The sequence below is a fragment of the Eulemur rufifrons genome, chromosome 7 (assembly GCF_041146395.1).
Source record: "Eulemur rufifrons isolate Redbay chromosome 7, OSU_ERuf_1, whole genome shotgun sequence".
Taxonomy (NCBI): Eukaryota; Metazoa; Chordata; class Mammalia; order Primates; family Lemuridae; genus Eulemur; species Eulemur rufifrons.
In genome coordinates this window covers 255,536,613-255,563,431 of record NC_090989.1, presented here as the reverse complement: position 1 = coordinate 255,563,431, position 26,819 = coordinate 255,536,613, and the positions used below count along the sequence as shown (strand labels likewise).

The 26,819-nt window shown below is 48.0% G+C and overlaps 1 protein-coding gene across 1 annotated transcript in view; it reads left to right on the top strand.

Moving 5' to 3' along the window:
* Positions 1-26,819, top strand: part of GABBR2 (gamma-aminobutyric acid type B receptor subunit 2) — a 366,525-nt gene that overhangs the window by 287,360 nt on the left and 52,346 nt on the right. The window contains exons 12-13 of the mRNA XM_069474472.1: positions 5,386-5,493; positions 14,132-14,254. Coding sequence (XP_069330573.1) covers positions 5,386-5,493; positions 14,132-14,254 — 231 coding nt within the window. The remainder of the gene's footprint in view (positions 1-5,385; positions 5,494-14,131; positions 14,255-26,819) is intronic.

Sequence of the window (26,819 nt, the reverse complement as noted above, 5' to 3'; positions counted from 1 at the left end):
CCTTCACTATGCTGTATACCCTGACAGAGACAGGCCTAAGGGAGGGCCAGAAGTGGAGGGACAAATCAGGGAAGACTTAAAACGGGGGACCCCTCCAAGTATGCTCCAGGTATTCCTGGAAGTCCTAAACGACGCCTCCAACTTGCCCGCAAATTTCGTAGCCACTGTAGTCGCCATGGCATAGCCACTCAGGCCTTCCTCTCTCGCTCCAGTGCCCACCCGTCCGTATCTTCTGTTGACAGAGCCGTGTGAAGGCACACAGCAGCCCCCTCCCCAACACACATCCACCTCCCATCTGAGAATGTTGCGTTTCCAGAACCTCCAATCCTGAGGCACTTGCTGGGATCGTGGGGGAAGAAAGTCCTCTTCTCTTGCTCTGTGTTGTTCTGTGGCCTGAGCTAAGGCCACCAAGTGCAGTTGTGCACTTTGTGCACTGCACAAGAGGGTTGACATCAGGGGCAGATGGGAGCTGAATTTCAGCCTAGGATCTGCTCTCTGAGCCAAGTGCTTGGAGTTCTTCAGAGTCCAGGGCCTTGAGGAGAAGCGTCCTTCACAAAGGGCCCAGAGGGCTTACTTCCCCGAAGGTTTTCCTCCCAGAGGGGCACTTTCTCTGATCTGCCCCAAGACTCCTAAAATTGCCCATTGACTCTGACTTGGGTCCCCAAGTACTCCTGCTTGTGCCCACAGTCTCCCGTGTCCCTAGAGAGCCTTGGCTGTACTCAACTCCAGAGGGCATTTTCCAGGCAGACCTTACTTACGGAACCCTGAGCAACACAGGGACTTCTGGAGCTGTTGTTGGAGGGTGCTCTTCTGAGTGTCATCACCCCGGGGTCTGCCTGCTACCCCCTGCCCGAGGAAGACAAGACAGGCCCTGGGGACCTCAGGCCTCTCCGCTCCAGGCTACCATGCCTTCCCCCACCTCGTGCGTAATGGTGGTCTGGGGCTGGGTTTGGACAGTCTGGGGCTTCCTTTCCTCCTTCCCGCTACTGATTGCCTGGGACGAGCAGCCAGAATAAGCTAGAAGGCAGAGAACATGGGAAAGCAACTTGCCCCTGTGTCCAGCCGGCCACCAGGGCTTCCTCCTCTACCTGACTCCATGGCCCAGGGCCCACAAGTGTCTGTGGTGACAAGGAGGCCCGGAGCACAGCAGCCCCTGTCGTCTGTCAGAACGGACCTGCCAGCAGAGGTTGTATGTCCACATTGCCGCCGGTCCCCAGAAGAGCTGCGAGAGCCGTCCACGCTGCCAGTCACGCCTTCATGAAACCAACCGAGCAGGCAGCTGAGCAGAACGGTTCTGGGCATAGATTTTTCTTTCCATTTGGAGATCTGCTCTGATTTTTTCCCCCTTTTTCATAGCTGAGACTGAGATGGGCATTGCCTGCCTAACGTTCTTCACCCCCCGTGGCTAAGTATGTTTAAGGCAGTTTGCAGAAGGGGCTGAGTGCTTTATGGCTGACGGGAGAACAGGAAAGACATTAGCCTCAGAGTAAACATGCTTAAGGCTTGGAGAGGAAAAGTGAAGCAGCTGTTTATCTGGTGTTGGTGAATCAGTAGAGACTTATATTGGAGGTGACATATCAGAAAACAGAATCATTAAGCCCTTCAGAACCATCTAGTTTATTTGGCATCATAGAGTACACAGAAGGGAGGTACCTGGGATGTCATCAAATGAAATGTCCCTCAGTGTAGGAAACGACCCGGTAGCATTCTGATGGGGGGGACCTCCAAGCTTTGCTTGAACATTTGGACTGACGGGGAGCTCACTATCTAGCTGACGGCATATTTCATTTCGGTGAAAAGAGCCACCGAGGCCATGAACTTAGCCTCTTTTGCTATTGAATGATCCAGTTCCCTCTGTGGTCTTCCTTTCATGTGTTTTCTCAGGCTCAACTTGCACGTTTCTGGTAACAAAAAGTTCACTGCCTCCTAAGCTGGCCCATCCAGCCTGATCACCCCCTCTGCGCTGGGCCCCAGAGACTCAAAGGTGGGCAGAGCAGGCCGTGCCTCCCAGTAGCTCCATCCTGTGGGAGAGACAGACAGGCCCTCAGACAGACATCACCTCCATGTGACTGGCAGAGCAGAAACATGCGCGGGGGCAGAAGTCGTGAGCAAGAAACAGTCACTACTTCTCTCAAGGTCTAGGTGGGCTTCTCAGAGGAGGTGGCCCATGAATTTGGATTTCAGAGGACAAATGAGAATTTGTGAAGGAGCTAGGCCAAGGAACGACATTCTGGACGGAGGAAATGGCTCGTGCACGGCGCGGCAGCATGAGCCGGCGTGGTGTGAGGGGAACGGCTGAGCAATGTGGTGTTGCTTGAGGAGTGGCAGAGGGGGCTGCACCTGCTAAGAATTTAGAGTTTGACCTGAGGGCTCCGGGGGCAGAAACAGGTTTCAACCCCGGGACTTAAGCTGTACTGATACTTAATACTAGGATTGACCCTGGGGCCTGGCTCAGTGGGTGTGTCTCAGGATTGTACGCAGGAACTCTCCCGAGGACAGGGCAGTTGTCACTCTGTTACAGCAGAGAGCAGTGGGGTGCCGTGTCGAGGGTCTCCAAGACAACCCCCAGGTTCAGTGACACATGGGATTCACAGGGCTCAGCGCACAGTCGTACTCACAACTATGATTTATTACAGCAAAAGGACACAAAACAACATCAGCAAAAGCGAAAGGCACATGGAGCAAAGTCCAGAGGACACCAGGTGTGAGCTCCCCAGAGTCCTCTCCCGGTGGAGTCACGCAGGACGCACTTAATTGCCCCAGCAACAAACAGTGACAACACGGGTGAAATGCTGTCTAGGGAAGCGCTTCAGAGACTCCGTGGCCAGGGTTTTTACTGGGGGCTGGTCATGGCGGCACCCCCTGCCTACCACATCCCGACATTGCAGACTCTCAGAAGGAGAGCAGGTGGTCAGCAAGAACCACCGTGTTTGCACAAACAGTTCGGGCACAGGGAACCACTCTCGTTACTGAGGGAATGGTGGGAACCCTCCCGAATCCAGGTTCCCAGTTGGCAGCCAAGGGCCAACCCTGCAGTCACGCCTTTCTGAGGACACAGTCTCAGGCCCGCTACGTTAGCTCTTTTCTGCTCGGGCCTCCTCGGCTATTCTTTGCTTTAGTTTATGGCAACATACTGCAGTTTCCAGATGCCAGGTTAAATTTATATTATTGAATTTTAACTAATTCATCTAATTTATATGGTTGAGTCATAATGAATTTATCCCTAACAAAATAGACAAGTGGTCTGAAAGTGACGGCTTCCAAGAAAACATAAGTCAAAGCAAGTATTACTAATGCTAAGCACACCAGAGTGACACATGTCCTCAAAATAAAACATCTTTGTCAGCCATGCGATGAGGAAAAATAATAGTTTATCTTTGTCCATCCTTTTAAAAATGTCCATGTTCTGTATATGTTCGTATTTAAAATTGTTCTTCTGGTCAGAGAACATGACCAAAAGCACTTGGAGACCATAGGTCTGAACAGTCATGTCAACAAATTGTCTTTAAAGTATGTTGCAGGCCCCAGGAGAGTGTAGCGAGGCTGGTGAGCCACTCCCCGGGTGTGTCCTTGTCCCTTGACGGCTGGCTCCTGGGTGGAGATGAAGCTGATCAGGGCTAAGGAGACTCTGTTTGAGGAGGAGGCAGCCCGGAGCTGTGTGGGGCGGTAGAGGGAAATCTCTTCCACGCTCTGGGCCTCGATTTCTCTGTGTGTAAAGTGATTTCCTCACTCAACTGACAGCTGGAAGATCACCTCGGTTTCTGTTGTTGCTGTTTGTTTTCAGTATTATTAACTTTGCCTCTGGACTAATAATATTCCTTAAATGAACAGTGAACGAAAGAGTGAATGAACCAACAAACGAACGAATGAATGAATGAATGATGGGTCTGTAAGGTGCAGGGCAGCTCTGACAGCTGACGAACATATGATAAACGCTCTCCAGTCTGAGCTCCCAGTAAGGGGCTCCTTCCCCGCCCTTTCCTGTTTACTTTGCTTGTATCCTTTCATTAGAATACAGGTGATAATGTGGCTCCTCTGTGTCCTTTCTAAAGCACTGTGCTTCATTCTTGCCCATCTGCTTTCCCCTTGTTCTTGAAATTCAGGAAAAGAAAATAGAAGGCTAATCCCCACCTGTGCCACCTCAGCGTTCACACCTCGCAGGGGGTGAACAAGTGTCGTGTTGCTGTTGTCCTTCCTGGACTCAGGGGGTCGGCCTTGCAATCTACCCAGCCAGTTCCTATTTTTACAAATAAAATGGAAAGGGGAAAATGTTCTGCCTCTGAAAAGCTGGAGAGCCAGGCGGAGGGAAAGGCAGGGGCAGAATGAATCCGTGAAGGGAATAGGCTGGAGCGTTTCTGCAAACCTCCTAGGCTTGCTGATGGCAGCCCTGGGCTAGAAAGGGCCTGCTGGGGCCGGCACACCCGCCGTGCCCAGTGCTCTGCACACAGAGGGCCGGGCCTGCCTCTCTTTTTCTCCTGCCACATCTGCCTTCCTGCTTGTGTTCAGCTGAAGCAGGTTGAGACCTGTCAAAGGAAACTTAGCTGAAAAGAACTGAGGGAGAGCAGATGAAAAACCAAAGTGTAGAACCACAGCTCACCGGCACGTGACTTCTTTGTCCCCGTGCGCCGGGAGGACCCCAGAACTCAGTGGTGCACAGCCCAGGGCTGGGCCATGGTGTGGGGTCCAACCTGGAGGTGTGTGCATGTCCTGGGGGTCGGGGGGTGCCCAGTCCAGCAGGGTGGGGTCTGGGAGTGATGGCTGTGCAGGCGGGGAACAGGCACCGTGGAGGCCCCAAGACCTGACAGAGGGTGGCCAAGGCCGGCCCAGCCTTTGGGGATCCAGGCTGTAGGGTCCTATCAGGGCTGGCTATTCCCGTGAGCCACCAGCCCAGGGCTAGGGACCAGGGCACACCTTGAGCCAGACAGGGCTTTCTTCCTGAGTGGAGACCCAAGGTCCAAGTGTGAGCTCTGCAGCCAGGCTGGCCTCCCAGGGTCACACTGGGTAGTGATGGCCAAGTGGCCTGACCATGGCGGGAGAGGGCTGGGTGGCAGGGGGAAGGGGAAGGCCAGAGGGCTGGTCCATCACCTTCTCAGTGAGCCCTCCGCAGTCCGGGGGCCCTGCGTGCCTCGTTCCCACTGGCTGTCTCGGGGCTGTGGGACTACGGAAGGCAGGATTTGACTCTCATACTCCCCTGTGCCCAGTGCCCTGGGCCTGGCAAGCGGCTGACACAGCCAACGTCTGTTGAATGGGAATTAGACTGAAGAATGCCGGTGACACTCAGTGACATGCAGAGAAGACTGTGTGTCCCCATCATCTAGATTCCCCTGCCGGGGTGGTCTCATCCACCTACGGGGGTTAACACCTCTGTTTTCTTGTGGCTTGTAGGTCAGGACCTGGATTCTCACCGTGGGCTACACAACCGCCTTCGGGGCAATGTTTGCAAAGACCTGGAGGGTCCACGCCATCTTCAAGAATGTGAAAATGAAGAAAAAGGTAATCACTCTCCTTCTGTTTCAGGGTGTTGGTGGTGTTCACTCAGCATTTATTTAGCAAATATATGCCAGACACTGAGCTATTTGCCAGGCGTTCAAGTAAACACAATCCCCACCTCCTGCTGGGGAAATCAGACAGTTAACAAAGTGTTTACGACACACGACACACGGTGTCAGGGCTAGTTGGGGACATACAGGAGGTGCTGGGGTATGAAGCACCCAAGGAAGGCTTCATGGAGGAAGTGCCACCCATGCTGGGACTGGAGGGGGAGTGGAAGTTAGGCAGGCAAACAGGATGGGGACGCTGCGAACCTTGTCAAAGGAACAGTGTGCACAGAAGCCTGAGGATAGGAACAGGGCGGTCACAGGCTGACAGCGGCTGGGTGTGGCCACAGCACGGGGTTCACGGGGACAGGTGCAAGAAGAAGCTGAGAGGGAAGGCAGGAGCCACATGCAGGAGTCTGAACTTCAACTTGTGGGCAATGGGGAGCCCTTAAAAGAGAGGAGTGAAATGGAGCCAGGAGCTAATTTAATGATCCCATTTTCAAAGAGGCCCTTAGAGGGCAGGAGCACCCCCCTCACGGGGAGGAAAGCACCTGCCACCCGCGTGGGTGGGTGTAGCCACCGTGTCGAGTGAGCTCACTTGGGACGCAGTCACGGAGGAACTTTGTCCACCACTGTCCTCCTTAACTCTGCAACGGTGCCAGTTCTTCCCTTGCTCCGGGATAAAATTCAGGGGAAGGCTCGTGACTTTGAAGATGCTCTGGTCAGTAACTGACATGTGCAGTCCATAATAATATTCCAGACTTCAGACTGCACTCAGTGGCACAGTTTCTTCCTCCCCAGCCCAGGCCTGGGGCAGGCCAGCCACACACCTTGGGAGAGGGGCACAGGCCGGCGACCTCTCTCGTTGGCCAGCCTGAGGTCTTTCCCCATCATCGACCCAGCAGACTTGGAGTTGGGCCGGAAAGACCTTACTTGCTGGAGGGTGGCATTGGGCTTCTGGGCTTGGCAGGGGTTTAAGTGGGCCCTTTAGACTCTCATGGGGTACTTCCATGGGTCCCCCATTACTGGGAATTTCTTTCCTGCAGTGCCCTTGACACAGGTGAAATGCTCTCCCAGTTGGCCATTTGTGGCTTCTTCCTCCACCCCTGAGCCTCCCTTGGTTCCCCACCCCTGGGGTCACCCCACCTCTCCAGATCCTGGAGGCTCTTGGACAGAGCTGTGCCAGCTCTGCCTCGCCCACGGCCCCCATCTGGGGCACAGGAAGTGCCCCTGCATCCCTTGCGCCTATGGACTCGAGGACTGAAGGCTTGTCCCACGGCAGCAGCACCCCTCTTTTGTTCCATGCTCGGAGCCGCTGGCCAGTCCATCGTCCCCCTTTAGGTTTCCCAGGCAGGAGTCAAACATCAGTCCACAGGGACCCCTATGGAGCCATCCAGTGGTCTCGGTAACATTGGAGACCAAGGCCTCTCCCTTGGTTTGAGGTCAAGGAGGAAACATTCACTCCACCCCCATCTCCCATCCATTCTTCTCACCTGGGGGAGGGATCTCATAGCACGTGACACCTCTTTCCAAAACTCCTCTTTTCAATTCAGCCCACCCCCAGCCCCGACACACTTTTTAGAGCCCCGATGTGGGCACAGCCTCTTTACAGACACCCCTTCTGCAGATCCCGCACTGTGGGCTCATCCCTCTTTGGAACGTGGCGGCTGTTCCAGTTCTTCACTGGAACTTTGGTTTTGCCGCCTGGGTACCTGGCTCCTGAGGCAGGCAGCAAGCCCGTCCGAGGCAGCGGGGCCAGCAGGCAGAACAGAAGCCTGGGCTTCTGGTCCCTGCTTGGCCACTGACCTGCCGTGTGACCTTGGACAAGGCTCTTTCCTGGGTCTCTGTTTCCTCATCATTCCTTATAGAATGGGAACATAGTGACATGGTATTGTCTCCTGAGTTGTGATCCTGTGGGCTCCTGCCTGGCGCCCTGGTGGCACCTCTCATTCCTCCACCCCTCCCCCATCCCCCCACTGCCAGGGCCGCCCCCTGCGCTCTCAGATGAGGGGGTGTGTCCTGCATTCTCTGCTCCCCGCCTCACACCCAAAGCACCTCGGAAAACGGCAGGCTGCATGTAGAGGGAGGACAGAGCAGGGCTCTACCACCACTCCCTGGGCTCGCCTGGGGGCCCTGTCCTCCCCGTGGGAAGCAGCATTGCTGACACCGCCTTGCCGTGAGGCCGCCGGGTTCTCAGCCCCGGCTGCACATTACAGGCCCATGGGAGCCTTTGAAAACTACAAAAAGTAGCCCAGCTCAGGCCAGTTGAAACCAAATCTCTGGGGCCCAGAGGTGAGCATCGGTAGCTCGTAGACATTCCCAGTTCATGTTGCTATATAGCTGGAGCTGAAGGCCTCTGGTCTAGCAAGATCAGGGCCCGACCAGCAGCAGCGGCAGCCTGGGGTCTGTTAGAAATGCAAGTTCTCGGGCCCCACCCTGGCCCTGATGAGCCAGAATCCTGGGGTGCTGAAGCAAGCCAGGGTTGAGAGGCACTGGTGGAGGTGACTTCTAGGGCCCTCCTGCTCTGCCATTTATGACAACTACATCCTGGTCTGGAAGGATCTAAGTGTTGATTCCTTCGTGTTAGTATGTGATTCATCCATATTGTCATCTGCAATAAAGAACCAGCCTTTATGTTCTGCTAGTCACGTGAGTGCTGAGCAAGAACACTCCGATTGGCAACGATCGACACTTGTCAGAGGAAAACTTCAGGACTTTGTGGGTGTGATGTTGTCTCCAGAGACGGAGCTCTGCTCACTTCCCGCTGCACTGCCTGAGCCGAGGGGGAACATGCTTCCCCCTGAGGGTCTGGGCGAACGCTGAGCTCTCAGGCTTGTGGTGGACCCAGGCAGGGATCTGGGGAAGGGGCTTGTATGAGAAACAAGCCCCACCCCACCCACCCCCTTTTGTTTTAGAGACAGGGTCTTGCTCTGTTGCCCAAGCTCTAAAATGCAGTGTCATGATCATAGCTCACTGTAACCTCCCACCCCTGGGCTCAAACTATCCTCCTGCCTCAGACTCCCAAGTAGCTGGGACTACAGATGCACGCCACCATGCCCAGCTAATTTTTCTTAAGTTTTGTAGAGATGGGGTCTCACTATGTTGCTCAGGCTCATCTTGAACTCCTGGCCTCAAGTGATCCTCCTGCCTCAGCCTCCTAAAGTGCCGGGATTATAGGCATGAGCCACCATGCCAGGCCCTTTTTTTAGCTTTTTTTTTTTTTTTTTTAACTTTTTTTCTAATTTGTTTTTTAACTTTTTATATTTTATTTTTACTTTTTAAAACTATTTTTTAGATTTTTAAAACTTTTTCCTACTTTTTTTAAGGGTGAGGATGTCAGTGGGGGGTAAAATGGGGTATGCAGTTAGAGGACTAGAAGGTAGAGGAGGGGGACATCAGGGAATGGCAGTTACATCATCAGGAGTCTAGACTAGAGGAAGACGACTAGGTTGGGGAGGAGGGCGTTAGGAGCAGGGATGACATCAAGGACAATGAGGGTGACACAGGGGCAGAAAGTGGGATGAGATTGAGAAGGTGAGAAGGTTCATGGGGGGATCGCTGTCACTTCCATTCAAGTAATGTCACTGAGCTGTCCATGTAAAAATGGTTAAAACAGTATGGTGTATGTTATGTGTATTTTACCACAATAAAACAAAACAACAACAATAAAAACAACCTTGGTTGTATAAAACCCTGGAATCATGAAGAAGAGCCCAGTTTTGAACTGCAATGGCCACAACCCTTTCGAAACAATCTGGGTCCTTGATCGAGTTTTTGCTCTGCGTAAGGGACAAATTTCCCTTCTCCATCCCACCTTGTCTAATTTGGTTGATAAATGGTGCATAGCCACAGCGCCACAAACCTCCTGGAATAGCAAAAGCCTAGAGCAACCCCAAAGAGTTTCTAATACCAGAATGGTGTGTTCTTCCAGCCTTCGTCACTGTCAAAACAAAATTAGTACCAAATCTTGTACGCGAAGCCTTTGGCAGTTCGTATTGTTCATTTGTACTGGGCAACCATCACCACCATCCATCTCCGAATGTTTTCATCTTCCCGCAGTGTTTAATCACCCATTAAACACTAATTCTCCATCCCCCTTCCCTCCCCCCAGCCCTGGCCACTGTGATTCTCCTTTCTGTCTCTGTCTCTATGAATTTGACTCCTCTAGGAACCTCATATAAGTTGAATCATACAGTATTTGACCTTTTGTGAGTGACTTGTTTTATTTGGATTCTTTTAAAGAAGTTTGAGGCTAGGTGGAGTGGCTCATGCCTCTAATCCCAACTCTCTGGAAGGCCAGGGTGGGAAGACTGCTTGAGCCTAGGAGTTCAAGACCAGCCTGGGAAACATAGCAAGAAGACCCCATCTCTAAAAAAAAATAGTTTTTTTAATTAACTGAGCATGATGGCACACACCTATAGTCCTAGCTACTTGGGACACTGAGGCAGAGGACCCCTTGAGCCAGGAGTTCAAGGTTACAGTGAGTAGTGATCACGTCACTGCATTCCAGCCTGGGCGACAGAGCGAGAACCTGTCTCAAAAAAAAAAAAAAAAAAAAAAAAAGGAAGAAGAAGTTTGGACTATTTTTAGTGGGCTCCTTAATTTTTTTTTTTTTTTTACTGACACATATACTAGATTTACATAAATTTTCAGATGCAATCATATGCCTTTTTTCAATGTAGTCTTTTTATCCCTTTCTTCTTTCCTTAGCTCCTACCTCCTCCTCCCTCCACCCACAATGGCTTGCCCTCCCCAAACACACACACACAAGCTTCACCCAGTATGGCCACATTTTTCTAAAGACATTAAAAGAAAAAAAGTCTATTGAAAAAAAGTATTGACACATGGTGACTTAACACTTCCAAATTTGATATTTTTATAGCATGTTACCATTTTTTCCTAAAGACCAATCTTAAAATCTCAAATTGAGAGGCCTTGTTATGGTCTGTATTCTGCCTCTTCCTAGGACCAAATCAAAGTGTTGAGACACGAGCAGTAACTCAGAGATGAGACCTGTCCTGGGGCAGATGTTTTTTGAGGACAAGGGAAGTTGCTACACATGTCACTTGGTGCTGTGACAACAACAACAGGAGCTATAATCTGAGGACCCTCCCTCAGCTCAACTTAAGGAAATGCCAAGAGGGGACTTTTAGCAGCCTCCCCAAAACATCAGCCATCTGCGTGAGGGCAGGAGGGCAGGGCCGAACTCCAGGGCACCATCTTTGCTCCACGCCCCGGGAATGGTGTGCCCTGAAGCAATGAATTGACCCAATAGAAGACCAGTCTAAATCAGTCAAAAACCCTGAAGTGTTTTGAAGAAATAAAGAAATACACTTCCCTCTAAACTAAGGGTCAGCCAAGTTTTTTTGTAAAGAGCCAGATAGTAAATATGTGAGTTCTCGGGCTATTCTGTCTCAGCTGCAGCTACAGCAGCTCTGCTCTTACAGAATGAAAGCAGCCGCAAACATGCAAATGAATGGGCCTGGCTGTGTTCCCATAAAACTTTATTTATAAAAACAGGTGGTGGGCCAAATCTGTAGTTTGCTAATACCTGCTCTAAACAACAACAAGAAGTGACATTTAGTAATAATAGCTGGCATCTGCTGAGCAGTTACTGTAAGCCCCGCGCTGGTAATCTAGTGTGGCTTGTGCGGTTGTGGTCCCCATTTTGTAGATGAGGAAACTGGCTCAGAGGGTTTAGGGAACTTACCCAATGTCACACAACTAGTTAGTTAGCTTCAAACTCAGATCTGATTCCAGAACCAGGTGCTTAATCATTGCTGGATGCCTTTGCTCCCATCTTTAAGTGAGAAGGCAGCACTAGTGACCCCCTGGCCTCAGAGCGAGGACTGTGAGTGATGGCATCATGAGCACCGACATAAGCCAGAGAGAAGTTTAGGCAGATTTTAAGAGAAGGAAGGAGGTCAGCAAGGCTAAAGTGAGAATAGATGGCTTTGCCTAATGCAAGGGTGCTCTGGTGCGTAGAATTGTATGGTCAGGTCAATGCTGTTTTGTCATTCATTCCCTCAGTTTTCATTGTGTAAGATTATTTTAAATCACCTGTTCTTGACATTAAATTTGTATATGCATGGGTGTATTTGTTTGATTACTCACTATTAGCCTTTCCCACTAAAATGCATGTTCCATGAAGGCAGAATGTTTATGTTCTGTCCGCTGTTGCATCCCCAGTACCTAGAGCAGAACCTGACTCAGAGTAGGCACTCAATAAACATTTTTGCAATTAATAAATGAAATGTGACTCATAAGTACTTAGCCTAAATCTACAATTCAGTCACAAACACTGATCAAGTGCCAAGCTGTGAGGAAAGTGCCAAAAAGGATCTGGCCATGTGGTCTCATCTTAGGATCTTCCGGATCTTCCCACCTCAGATCCCTCTGTGTCAGGAGCAGTCCTGTGTCTAGTGGAGCTGAGGCGCAATATCACACTCTGCCCCTAGATGTCACTCTGTCTTAACATAAACACAACATCACTTATAGTCCAAACTCAAAAGTGACGGTAGCCAAACAGCTACCATTCGTTGGGCATCTTCTCTGTGCCAGACTCAATATTAGGTGCTTTACATACATCATCCCATTTTATTCTTATACCAACTCTGCAACTTAAGGATCACTGGCCCCACTTTAAAGAGAAGGAAACAGGCCTAGCAAGGTTAAGCAACTTGCCCAAGATCATATTTAATAAGAACTGGAATTAGCATGAGCTCTTCTTATTTCAAAACCTGTGTCCTTTTCTTTATACCATAGTTGAAGAATAATATTTAATACATGAGCCTCCCTGATCTCTCCCTCCCCGTGCCCCTGGCCATTTACAAATGAGAAATGCAGAATGAGAGGGGAAGTGATTTGTCCATGATCACACAGGTAGCAAAGAATGGAGGCAGGATTCTAACAGGGGTCCATTTAATTCCAAATGCTTCCAAATTCCACTGCCCCACACTACTGCAAGCTTCATATTTGAGCCTTAAGATTAGAAGGGCCTTACTTTATCTCATTTATAGGAGAGAAATTCTGGTACTCATCTTTTAAGGTCATCTGTGCCCCGTGCAGGGCATGCCTGGATTCACAGAGGAGAAGCAGCTTGTGCTCAATCTTGAAATCAGGGTAGGCGTGTGCCAGCTGAAAGGTGGGGATAGGGCCTTTGGGGGTCAGGCCCCGCTGGGCAAATGCCTGCATCTGAGCATGTCCTCCCAGTCCTAAGCTCCTTGGGCATTTCTGCCTTTTGCCCAGTTTCTCAAGGCTAGCAGGGATTTGCCTAGTTCTCCAGAGGGTGAGGCTTAAGCCGGGTTTCTGCAAAGCATCATCAGTTCTCTGGGTCCTTCTCGCAAATCTCAAAGAGAGGGCTTTGCCAGTGCCCTGCCCCCAGGTGCAGTGGTTTTGGTAGATTCGATCTCTTTGGCGATAACTCAGCAACACTCTCTCCTTGTTCTTTTCACATTCGGCAACAGAGAGGCCTCTTGAGTTTCTATTTCTCCTTTGAAAATTATTTTAATCGTTAAAAGCCCGACCTGATGGTATTTCTTAAGCTTCTGCCTTAGTTTTGTTGATTTTTCCCTGAGTCTTTTCCAAGACAACTTCATCACATTAGCTTTCATTTGGGGACCTGGGGGGATACACAGACAGGCAATAAGTGAGACACAGGTCAGCTTTGACGGGACAGTATTGTCCCCAGGCTAATCCCTATCAAATGATTTAAAGTGGGCTAAGAATCTCACAGTGTAACAAAAATATCCCAGGCTGCAAAAAGGGACAGGAGTTATGTTTCCTCTTTTCATACTCTTTCATGTTGATTCAACCTATCAAACTTGTAAGTACCTCCTGCATGCCAGGCCCCGTTAGGTGCTGAGCGTACACAAATAAATAAAACAGGTTTCCCTTCTGTCTGGGGCGCCCCAGTTTACCGAGGACAACTTAATATAGCATCTGGTTGGTGCTGAAAATGTTTGAGGGTGTGAACTCTGGAGAAAGGAGGAGCTTGGTTCAAATCTGGGCTTCGTCTCTGATTAGCTTTATTACATTGAGCAAGTTACTTAGCCCCCAGAAGCCTCAGTTTCTTCATCTGTAAAATGGGAATAATGGCAGTACCTGCTTTTATATGGGACAATGCATGCAAAACAATCAACCTAGAGACACAAAGTTCATTAAAGGTTAGCTATCCTTCTCATTCATCGTTCTTACTACTGTGGTTGTGCCTGGTAATTAAGTACGTGAACTAAGTGCTATGGGAGTAATTAGTTGTGCTGTGGGAGTTAGAGGGGACTTCATGGAGGAGGTGATAATTGATCAGGGTCTTTAAGGATTGTTAGAAGTTTGCCAAACAGAAAGAACAGGGTGTTGCAGACAAAAGAACCAGCACCTACAAAGCCCCAGAGGGTGAAAATCACAGCTCGGCCAGAGACCAGGAGTGGCCAGACTTCAACAAAGTGCACATGTATGTTTGTGGAGTGGTCGGGCCAAGCCTGGGCAAGGCCTTGAATGTCAAGCAAGGGAGCTTGGGGGGATTTATCCCGTGGATGGTGGAGAGTCGGGAAGCTCTCCCTCACACCTGCTCCCCTTCGCTCCGTCCCTCTCTGCAGATCATCAAGGACCAGAAGCTGCTTGTGATCGTGGGGGGCATGCTGCTGATTGACCTGTGCATCCTGATCTGCTGGCAGGCCGTGGACCCCCTGCGGAGGACGGTGGAGAGGTACAGCATGGAGGTAAGCCCCGGGCGCCAGCAGGACGGGGGCCTGCAGGACACGGCTCCCAGACTCGGGGACAGGGAGGCTGTGCGGCTCCGGGACTGCCCAGTCCCCCTGGGGGCACCTCGTTAGTTCCATTTCCTTCCATTTGAGACAGATATTATCTCAGGAAGGCCAAATATAAGGTGTCGGGAAAGAAGTTAATATTAATATTAATATATGCAGGATTAAGGGGAAATGTTGGGCTGTTGAAAAGTTTATTCTCATACGTTGTAAAAGCCCCCATGTATACGATCCATCACTTGAGAAATGACATTGCGTTTTTATCTCTCCTTCAAAGTAAATCCTCTAAAACGTGCTCCTAGGGAATAAACATTCTGATAGCTCCTTCTAGATACTATATGATTTTCAAAGTGATAAACAATATATTTCTTTTCATGAGTTTAAATCATATATTTGTTAAAATAAAGAACTGTACATAACAGTCCTGTTTATATATAAATTTTACTTGTCTTGCATCCAGCCTTGCCCTGAACTCACACTGGTCTTCCCGGGATGCTCCAGATTAGGGAAGATCCAGTCCCCGTGGAAGCTGTAGTTTTGTTGACTTTCTCTTTGAACAGTGAGACGTGCCGTTGTTCGGTGGAGCCAGGCTGCCCTGGAGTGTGCTGTTAGGTAGGATCTCTGTATGGTGTAGCAAATTCTACTGATAGAACGAGAATCTCCATTTCTCTCACTCCTTTCTGAGGGAAGTCTTTTAGTGAACTTTAGTGTGAATTCTTAAACTAAACTGGAAATTCCATGCATTGGGGACAAGTTTTTATCCTTCTAGACAAGAAGGTTTTCTCACAAATAAGACGCTCAGCCTCATTTATTTCGAGACAGACAGAGAGTTTACTCGGCTCAGCAAGAAGTTATACAATCAGAGCAGTGGCAGCAAATGCCATTTAGGAAAGAGATTTAAGACCCTGTGCTTCCATCTCACCCCCTTCCACGTACATCCTGGAAGGAAGCAGGACTCCAGACAGGCACAACCAGAGCTGGCAGAGAGGATGGACCTGGCGCTGGCTGTGCCCGTGGGCTGAGGGGGCAGGAACCGAGTCCACTCAAGCAGACAGACTGCTTCCCTAGTCACCATGCATCGTGCACCGTGGGCCACATAGCACCTGCCTCCCCACTCCCTCACAAGAGAACTCCCGCCCACCCCCAGAATTGAGAGATCCAGACAGGATGTCAACACTAGGAAGAGCTATCCTTGGCTAATGGGGCCCCTGAGCTAGGGAGAGCCTGGGGTAATGATGATATGGTGATAATAGCAAGCAATAATGATGATAAGAGTGGTGATGTTGATGACAGCTGGCATTGTGTGTTAGTTCATTTAATTCTCACAACAACTCCAGGAAGTAGATGCTATCATTTTACTGATGAGGAAACAGAAAGCCAGGGAGGTTGTATAACTTACCCCAGGTTACCTGGCGGGTCAGTGACAATACCATTAGCTACCCTCTCACCCATGGCCTCACCCAGCCTTTCCTGGCCCTTTGTTCATTGGCCACATATCTGGAAATGGGTAGGGAAGGGAAATGTTTTCACATTCTACAGATGAGGACTAAAATTGGAATAATGGGCAGACCGAGGGCCCAGGATAACAGGCGCGGGGAGCAGGGTGAGTCAGGCAGAGCTCGTGGGAAGGCCTGGAGCTGGACTGGGTGGACAGAGACCAGACCCAGATGGGCCGGTGCCGAGCCCAAGGGCAGACTGGGAGGCTGAATGGCTGCCACCTCCCCCCAGGTGAAGGTGGGGGCTGAGTGTGCACAAGGGGTCCCCGAGGCTCCAGCTGGGGCAGGGAGAGAGGGCAGGGGTGGAGCCAGCCTGAGTCAGCGGACTCTGGAAATGGAGAAGCCTGTCCCCGTGGGCCGTTTAAACAAGATAAACCTGTGCAGGCCAGTTTGTGTATCTGACAGTTTGCTAGTGTGGGTCTTGCCTTTCTTCTTTCTGTTCTGTAATGAGTACTGCTGCTGTCCTCGGCTCTGTGCTTGGAACCCTAACGCGTTCCAGACCTTCTAGGGCAATGGTTCCCAGACCAAGGAGCCCTGCGGCCCAGGAGTGCCTTTCTGTGCAGATGAGGAAACTGAGCCTGGAAAGGTGGAGAGCCCTGCCCAGGGCCACCCAGGTTGTCCCAGGCAAGGCCCAGATGTGCTGTCTCCGTGCTTCTCTCCGTGTGTGCTGAGATTTCTCCCTGAACCTTTTCTGGCAGGCTCTTCCTTTTCTCTTCTTATTTTAGGGTTGGCCTGTCACTCGTTGCCATGGAAGCAGAACCCTTTGATCTGTCCACCCACGGCCCTGTTTACTGTCGCTCTTCCACCAAACAGCGCTGAGCTGTCAGTTGGTTTCTTGCAAACCTGCCACTGTCAGACATGGGGCGTGGTGGTTGAGCCGTGTGCCCAGGGGCTGGGGTTCCTGAGGTCTCCTTCAAGGGACTTCTCACTAGAAAGCCTAAGTTTGGGGGAGAGGTGATCAAAGATCTTTCTGACCTGTCCCCTCCTCCCCCATACCTACCTCAGACACCCTGCTCTGGGCTCTCTGAGCACCTCAGGTTTCCATGCCTAGACCTTGCTCTGTGTCACACATGCAAGCCTTTGCGCCGACCGCACCCCCTTCTGGAATCTTCTCTGCCAAGTAAACGACTTAAGTGGAGATGTGTCCCTGTGTTCGCTGGCTCTGCCGAGGTGAGCACCTGCTCTGCCCGGCTCCCTTTCCTTCCCCGGCACCCACCAGGACGCAGCACGCTGCCCGTCCATCCCTGCTGGGCACAGCTCTGCCCGACTCCGGCTGGCCCGCCAGCCTCTCCGGGACAGGGCCACGTCTCAGCTGGGCCCCGTCTCAGCTGGGCCCTGTGTGCCCAGCCCAGCACCCACGGCGTCTTCCATGAGATGACAGCGGTGATCGTGGCAGCCATGGCCCCCGGTCTCACGGTGCCTACAGGCTAGCCAGGGAGGGGACTAAACACGCAGACACATTAGCGCTGTTACTTCAGATCCTGATACATTCTGATGGCAGTTGGAAGTAAATAAACAGGACAGGGGGCTGGAGGATAACAGGAAGTGCCCGTGGTGGAAGAGATTCTCCTGGGAGAGGGCGCTGCTGCGTATCAGAGGAATGAACATCCCTTGAAGCCCCACTGGGGCAGCCCAGCTCCACATCCATACTCATTTCTGGGTCATAAATATTTATATAGCACTTGCCATGTGCCAGGTACTGTTCTAAATGCTTTACAAGTATGAGCTCATTTAATCTGATCTGTATAGTAACCCTGCAGGGTGGGAGCTATTATTGTCCCCATTTTATAGATGAAGAAACTGAGGCACAGAGAGCTTCAGTGACTCGCCAGGTCACTCAGCCAGTGGGTGGCAGAGCCTGGATTCCAACCCAGGTGGTCTGCTTTTAGCCATGACGGGTCCTGAGTGCTGGTTTTATCGCCTCTTCCCCCTTTCAGGGGCTGCACCCAGCACCCTCGGGGCAGGCTGACCATTTGCCTGTGTCCCTGGAGCCCAACCACGGCCTCCCGGCTGCTGCCAGGACTCCGGCTGTGGCTCAGCACCCCCAGCCTCCGCACCAGCCCCAGACGGATTGCAGCCTCACTCTCACTTACTCGACAAAATTTACCAAATGTGTCGCGTGAACCAGCTATGTGTCAGGCCTTGTGCTGGACTCCAGAGAGGCAGCCGTGAAAAAGATGTGGCCCTGCCCTCAAGGGCCCTTCCGAGCAGTGGGGCAGATGGACGAGTCGGTGGCTAACACACACCCCATGTGGCACAGGGTGCTGGGGACAGTGCAGGGCGCTGTGGAGCCTGGGGAGGGGAACCCATCTGGCCTCAGGGGTCAGGGAAGGCTTCTCAGCTGAGAGCCAGGGAGGCGAGAGCAGGTGCAGGAGCTGGAGGGACGCTCAGGCAGAGGCTGTGTATTCGGAGAGCGGCAGCCTGTCCCATTAACAAGCGCTGGGAGGACATGGGGCAGTGGGACACCACACACCGTGGGGAAGCTGCTACATGGGCACAGCCACTTAGAAAGTCATTTGATGTAACGTCAGAGATGCACCCACAGCCCAGCAGTTCCACTGGGGCGCATCCCTAGAAAGTCTCACTCGGTGCCCCAGGAGACCCAAGCGTGGGTGCTCATGGCAGCACCATCCGTACAGCCAAAGACCGTGGGAATCCCAGGTGCCCCACAGGACCAGAATGGATACGCGCTTTACGGTATTTTCAAACACAGGAAGGCTGCACAGCTGTGGAAGTGAATGATCCGCAGCCAGACACAGCAGCCTGGACGCAGCTCAACAGCACGGCAACGAGCAAAAACAGCAAGTCGCACGTGAATACCCAGAATATGTTTTCACATACTTAAAGTTCAAGCACTGGAGAAACTAAACAGACTACTATTTAAGAATATATACACAGGTAGTAAAAACATAAAAAAAGAAAAAGAAGGCAATTGTTAATACAAAATTCAAGGTTGTGATTACCTCTTGGTGAGCGGGTTAGGAAGACACTATCAGGAAAGGCACACAGGGCCTGTAAGTTTCTGGCAATTATTCTTCAGATTGTACATACACATTACAGCTACTCTTCGGAAAGGATGATGTATATCATTTTTGAAATTTACTTATACTTAATAGACTTTATTTTGTAGAGTTCTGATGTACTCCCCATGCCCCACCCCCACAGCTTCCCATATTATTAATCTTGCGTTGTCTGGTACATTTGTTCAAATGGTGGACCAATATTAGTACATTATTCTTCACCAAAGTCCATAGTTTATGTGAGAGTTCACTCTTTGTATTGTACAGTTCTGCGAGCTTTGCCAAATGCATAATGTCATGTGTCCACCATTCTGTCATACAGAATGGACTCACTGTCCCAAATACCCCCTGTGCTTTACTAAGCCCTGGCAACAACTGATCCATCGTTTTTCCTTTTCCAGAATGTTGTATAGGTGGAATCATACAGTATGTAGCCTTTTTAGACTGGCTTCTCTCGTTTAGTAGTATGCATCTAAGGTTCCTCCATATATTTTCATGTCTTGATAGCTCATTTCTTTTTATCATTGAGTAATATTCTATTTCCTAGAGGTACCAGTTTGTTTATCCATTCACCCATTGAAAGGCATCTTGGTTGCTTCTGCTTCCGAGTTGTGGCAGTCACGAATAAGGCTGCTATAAGCCTTTGTGTGTAGGTTTCTGTGTGGACATAAGTCTTCAACACTTTTGGATAAATACCTAGAAGTGCAAGTGCTGATTATATGGCGAGAGTATGTTTAGTTTTGTAAGAAACTGCCACACTGTCTTCCACAGTGGCTGTACTGGTAATATTTCACATTCCCACTAGTAATAAATGAGAGCTCCTGTTGCTCCACATCCTTGTCAGCATTTGGTATTGTCAATGTTTTGGATTTGAGCCATTCTAATAGATGTATAGTAGTATCTAATTGTTTTATTTTTTTTTTTTTTTTTTTTTTTGAGACAGAGTCTCACTCTGTTGCCCAGGCTAGAGTAAGTGCCGTGGCATTAGCCTAGCTCACAGCAACCTCAAACTTCTGAGCTCAAGCGATCCTCCTGTCTCAGCCTCCTGAGTAGCTGGGACTACAGGCATGCACCACCATGCCCGGCTAATTTTTTTTTCTATATATATTTTTAGCTGTCCATATAATTTCTTTCTATTTTTAGTAGAGATGGGGTCTCGCTCTTGCTCAGGCTGGTGTCGAACTTCTGAGCTCAAACGATCCGCCCACCTCGGCCTCCCAGAGTGCTAGGATTACAGGCGTGAGCCACCGCGCCCGGCCTCTAATTGTTTTAATTTGCAATTCCCCAATGACATATGATGTTGAGCATCTTTTCATATGCTTATTTGCCATCTGTATATATATATATATATATTTTGGTGAGGTGTCTGTTCATATCTTTTGCCCACTTTTGAAATAGATTGTTTGCTTTCTTATTGTTGAGTTTTAAGAGTTCTTTGTATATTTTAGATACAGTTTCTTTATCAGATATGTGTTTTGTAAATATTTTCTCTTAGTCTGTGGCTTATCTTTTCGTTCTCTTAACATTGTCTTTTACAGAGCAGAAGTTTTAAATTGTAACATCTAGCTTATCAGTTTTTTCTTTCATGGCTCATGCTTTTGGTGTTGTATCAAAACACTCATTGCCAAACACCAGGTTACCTTGATTTTCTCCTATTATATCCTAGAAGTTTTATGGTTTTACATTTTACATTTAGGTCTATGATCCATTTTGAGTAAATTTTTGTGAAAGGTGTAAGACCTATGTCTGGACTTCTTTTTGTGCATATGGATGTCCAGTTGTCCCAGCACCATTTGCTAAAAAGACTATCTTTTCTCCATTGGGTCGCCATTGCATATCTGCATAGATCCGTTGACTATATTTGGGTGGCCCTATTTCTGGGCTCCATGTTCTGTTATATCAATCTATTTGTCTTTTGTTTCACCAATACCAGTGTCGTGATTACTATAGCTTTATGGTAAGTCTTGAAGTCAGTCCAACTTTGTCCTTCAATGTCGTGTTGGCTCTTCTGGGTCTTTTGTCTCCACGTATAAACTTCAGAGTTAGTTTGTTGATATCCACAAAGCAACTTGCTGGGATTTTGATGGGGATTACAATGAAGCTACAGATCAAGCTGGGAAGTACTGACATCTTAACAATAGCGAGTCTTCCGATCAATGGACATGGATTATCTCTCTATTTGTTTAGATCTTTCCTTGATTATCTTTCATTAGAGTTTCGTAGATTTCCTCATATAGATGTTGTACATAATTTGTTAGATTTATATCTATTTTTGTTTGGGTACTGATGTAAATGGGGTTGTGTATTTAATTTCAAATTTCAATTGCTCATATCTGGTCCAGGCATGCCTAGTCTTATCGCACTTCACTATATTGTGCTTCACAGATATGGCATTTTTTACAAATTGAAGATTTGTGGCAACTCTTCATCAAACAAGTCTATTGGTGTCATTTTTCCAAAAGTGTATGTTCGCTTTGTGTCTCTGTGTCATATTTTGGTAATTCTCATGCTATTTCAAACTATTTCATTATTATTATGTCTATTATACTGATCTGTGATCAGTGATCCTCCATGTTCCTATTGTAGTTGTTTTGGGGTGCCAGGCCCATATAAGATGGCAAACTTAATCAATAAATGTTGTGTGTGTTCTGACTGCTCCACCAACCAGCTATTCCCATCTCTCTCCCTCTCCTCAGGCCTCCCTATTCTCTGAGACATAACAATATTAAAATTAAGCCAATTAATTACCCTACAATGGCCCATTATTGTTCAAGTGAAAGGAAGAATCACATATCTCCCACTTTAAATCAAAAGCTAGAAATGATTAAATTCAGTCAGGAAGACATGTCCAAAGCCAAGATAGGCCAAAAGGTAGGCCTCTTGCACCAAACAGTTTAACCAAGTTGTAATGCAAAGGAAAAGTTCTTGAAGGAAATTAAAAGTGCTACTCCAATGACAAGAAAGAAAAACAGCCCTATTGCTGATATGAAGAAAGTTCAAGTGCTCTGGATAGAGGATCAAACCAGCCACAACATTCCCATAAGCCAAAGCCTAATCCAGAGCAAGGCCCTAACTCTCTTCAATTCTGTGAAGGCTGAGAGAGGTAAGGAAGCTGCAAAAGAAAGGTTTGAAGCTGGCAGAGGCTGGTTCATGAGGTTTAAGGAAAGAAGCCATCTCCATAATATACAAGTGCAAGGTGAAGCAGCAAGTGCTGATGTAGAAGCTGCAGCACGTTCTGCAGAAGACCTACCTAAGATCATTGATGAAGGTGGCTACACTAAACAACAGATTTTCAATGGAGACAGAACAGGCTTATGTTGGAAGAAGATGCCATCTAGGACTTTCATAAGCTTCAAAGCTTTAAAGGACAGGCAGATTCTCTTGTTAAGGGCTAATGTAGATGGTGGTTTTAAGTTAAAACCAATGCTCATTTTCCATTCTAAAAATCCTAGGGCCTTTAAGAATTATGCTAACTCTACTCTGCCTGTTCTCTATAAATGGAACAGCAAAGCCTCCATGATAGTACAGCTGTTTACAGCATGCTTTACTGAATGTTTAAGCCCACTTTGAGACCTACTACTCAAAAAAAAATTCCTTTCAAAATATAACTGCTCACTGGCAATGCACCTGGTCACCCAAGAGCTCTAGTGGAGATATACAGAGATATTAATGTTTTCTTCATGCCTACTAACACAACATCCATTCTGCAGCCCATGGATCAAGCAGTAATTTCCACTTTCAACTCTTATTATTTAAGAAATACATTTTATATGGACATAGCATCCATAGATAATGATTTCTCTGATGGATTTGGGCAAAGTAAATTGAAAACCTTCTGGAAAGGATTTCCATTCTAGATGACATTAAGAACATTGTGATCCCTGGGATAAAGTCAAAATATGAACATGAACAAGAGTTTGGAAGAAGTTGATTCCAACCTCTGGATGACTTTGAAGGGTTCAAGACTTCACTGGAAGATGTAACTGCAGATATGGTGGAAGTAGCAAGAGAACTAGAGCTAGAAGTGTAGCCTGAAGGTTTGACTGAATTGCTGCAATCACATGATAAAACTTTAACAGGACACATCAAAGGAAGCATCTGAGACAGAACCCTGGAATTCAACAGAGAAGTGACCTGGACCCTCTGAGGCATGGAAGGAGAGGGAAGCAAAGCAGGCAGCCTGGCCAGGATCAGCTCAGAGCCAGGAGGGACTCTCCATTGTTGGGAAAAGGTAAATAGGAGATCCCCAGTGGGCCACGTTCCCACCACAGGTGCCTGCAATGCTAGCCACTGAAGAGCCCCTCAACCCTCACAGGCCATGAGCCTGGAATAGGGAGTTGCCTGGAGTCCACATGACTGCGTTGTTCCAAAGAGGAAATTCACAGTGGGTCACACTCAGACCCCTGAGACCCAAGCTGCTGCAGCATGGCACCATTTTGAGATCCCAGCCCCCATCAGACTGCATTCTGCCCTGGGGCCCAAAAGTCCTGGCTTCTCCACATCCCTAAAGCCCCACCGACATCCCTGCTGTGTTTGCCCAAGGGCTGCAGAGTCATGACACCAGCTGGACGCAGCAGTATGGCCAAGCCCCCAGGACTCTAACCCATAGTGTCCTATACCCCAGAGAACATGTGGTACAGTACACCAAGGAGGCTGCCCGTGGGACAAAGGGAGCTGAAGCATGGACTCCCCAGAGCCCAAGAGCTGCCTGCCTAGGACGGCTAACAACAACCCTGCCTCCCCCCGCCCCCGACCCCAGCAGCGGGGCTGTCATACACCTGTGCAAGCCTTCAGGGAGCTTCAGCCTGCCCCGCTCACCACTGCCAGTGCCTGTGGGCATCATCCAGGGACCTGAGGACAGGTCTGTCCTGCCCACCACCACCACTGCCACCATTACCCACACAGGCTATCTAGGAGCCTGAGGATTGGCCTGTCCTGCCCACTGCCACCACCGCTAGTGCCCATGAGTGCCTTACAGAGGCCCCATGACTGACCCAACAAGCCTGCCACTGCTGCTGCCCACCCAAGAGCACCACCCAGGGACCCAGGGACTGGTCCACCACAACTACTACCACCACCAGCACCCGTGCATACTGCCTGAGGACCCAAGGACCATCCTGCCTGGGTCCTCACTGACACTACTGTGCCCACATACAGCACCCTGGGACCCAAAGACCTGAGGACAAACATACCTGGTACACTACTGCCAGCACCAGTGCCCACATACACTACTCAGGGGCCCAAGGACCAGCCTGCCTTGCATCCCCAGCCTCAGCAAAGCTTTGTCACAGCCTCCACTAACAACCACAGCCTAAGCCACTTAGACACTTACAGACACCACTGATGTTGATTACAGTAAAAAAAAGAAACCATATAGAGACTATACTACTGTGCACACTCTGAATCATAGCCAAAGCACCCTACCCAACCAACACTATAGATACATCTACCGGAAAAACTCTTTCCCCATGATAGCCAATCTGTAAAATTGGAAGAAGCAACTGTTACACCAGATGCACAGATATTAATGTAAGGACACAAGAAACATGAAAAAGTAAGGAAACATGACACCTCCAAAGGAACACAGTAATTCTACAGTAACAGATCCCAAAGAAAAGGCAATCTATGAAATGCTGCAAAAGAAATTTGAAATAATGATCTTAAGGAAACTCAATGAGATACAAGAGAACACATACAGGCAATATGAAGAAATCAGGAAATAATTTATTTTTTCAGGAAAATAATTTATGATCTGAATAGCAGTTCAGTATCTACACAGATATCATAAAAAACAAAAGAAATCCTGGAATTGAAGAATTCAATGAATTAAGTAAAAAAATACAATAGAGAGCTTCAACAATAAGCTAGATCAAGCAGAAGAAAGAATTTCTGAACTCAAAATAGTTCTTTTGAAATAACCCAGACCAAAAAAAAAAAGTCATAGTAAACCTATTTAATGAAAACTTCCCAGGTCTTATAAGAGATGAGATATGCACATCCTGTACAGATATACAGTAAGCTCAAAGCTTCTCAAATAGATTCAATCCAAAAAAAGAATGAAGAAAGCCTCTGTGATATACAGGATACTATAAAGCAAAGCAATATTCAGATTTTGGAAGTTCCAGAAGGTGAAGAGATGGAAAAAGTTTTCAGCTATCATTTCAAAGGAAAAAAATCAACAGAGTGAAGAGACAACCTGTAGAATGGGAGAAAATGTTTGCAAACTATTCATCCAACAAGAGACTAATATCCAGAATATACAAGGAACTAAAACAACTCAATAGCAAAAAATAATAATAATTTGATTAAAAAGTGGACAAAGGATCTGATTAGACATTTCTCAAAAGAAGACAGTCAGATGGCCAACAGATATATGAAAAACATTCTCAAAATCATTAATCATCAGGGAAATGCAAATCAAAGCCACAATGAAATAGTATCTCACCCCAGTTAGAACAGCTATTACCAAAAGGACAGAAAGTAAACCAAATGCTGACAAGGATGTGGAGAAAAGGGAACTCCTATACATTGCGGGTAGGAATGTAAATTAGTAAGCCATTATGGAAAATAGTGTGGATGTTTCTGAAAAAACTAAAAATAGAACTACCATGTGATCCAGCAATCCCATTACTAGGTATTTATCCAAAGAAAAAAAAGTCAGTATATCAAAGGTATACCTGCATTCCTGTGTTTATTGCACTATTCACAATAGCTAAGCTGTGGAATCAGCCTAAATGCCCATCAAAAGATTTAAAAAAGGATAAAGAAAATGTGGTGTATGTATAGATAAGGGAATACTGTTCAGCCATAAAAATGAAATCCTGTCATTCATGGCAACGTGGATGAGTCTGGAGGACATTAGGTTGAGTGAAATAAGTCAAACGCAGAAAGATAAATATGACATATTCTCACTCATATGTGGGAGCTAAAAAAATTGAGCTCATGGAGGTAGAGGGGTAGAATTATGGATATTAGAGGCTGGGAAAGTCGGGTGGAGGGAAGGGGAGAGGTTGATTAACAAGTGCAAAATTACAGCTAGGTGGGAGGAATGAGTCCTGGTGTTTGTTCTGCAGCACTGTAGCATGAATATGGTTAACTGTAATTTATTGCTTATTTTCAAAGAGCTAGAAGACAAGATTTTGAATGCTCACAATACCAAGAAATGGTAAATGTTTGAGGTGATGGATATGCTAATTACCCTGATTGGATTATTGCTCATTGTCTATCTGTATCAAAATATCACTAAGCATCCCATAAATATCTACAATTATTACATGTCAGCTAAAAATAAAAAGGGAAAAAAACTCTAACGGATGAGGAATTGCTTCTTATAGATGAGCAAAGCAATGGTTTCTTAAGATGGAATCTACTCTTGGTAAAAATGCTGTGAACAGTGTTGAGATGACAACAAAGAATTTAGAATATTCCATAAACTTAGCTGATAAAGCAGCATCAGAGTTTGAGATGATTGACTCCAATTTTGAAAGAAGTTCTGCTGTGGGTAAAATGCTATCAAATAGCATCACATGCTGCCAAGAAATATTTCATGAAAGGAAGAGTCAATCAATGCAGCAGACTTCATTGTTGTTTTATTTTAAGCAATTGCCACAGCCACCTCAACCCTCAGCAACCACCACTCTAATCAGTCAGCAGCCATCAACATTGAGGCAAGTCCCTCCACCAGCAAAAAGATATGACTTTCTGCAGGCTCAGATGATTCTTAGCATTTTTTAGCAATAAAGTATTTTTAAGTAAAGTACATACATAGTTTTTTTTTTGTTTGTTTGTTTGTTTTTGAGACAGAGTCTCACTCTGTTGCCCGGGCTAGAGTGAGTGCCGTGGCGTCAGTCTAGCTCACAGCAACCTCAAACTCCTGGGCTTAAGCGATCCTACTGCCTCAGCCTCCCGAGTAGCTGGGACTACAGGCATGTGCCACCATGCCCAGCTAATTTTTTTTTTTGTATATATATATTTTAGTTGTCCATATAATTTCTTTCTATTTTT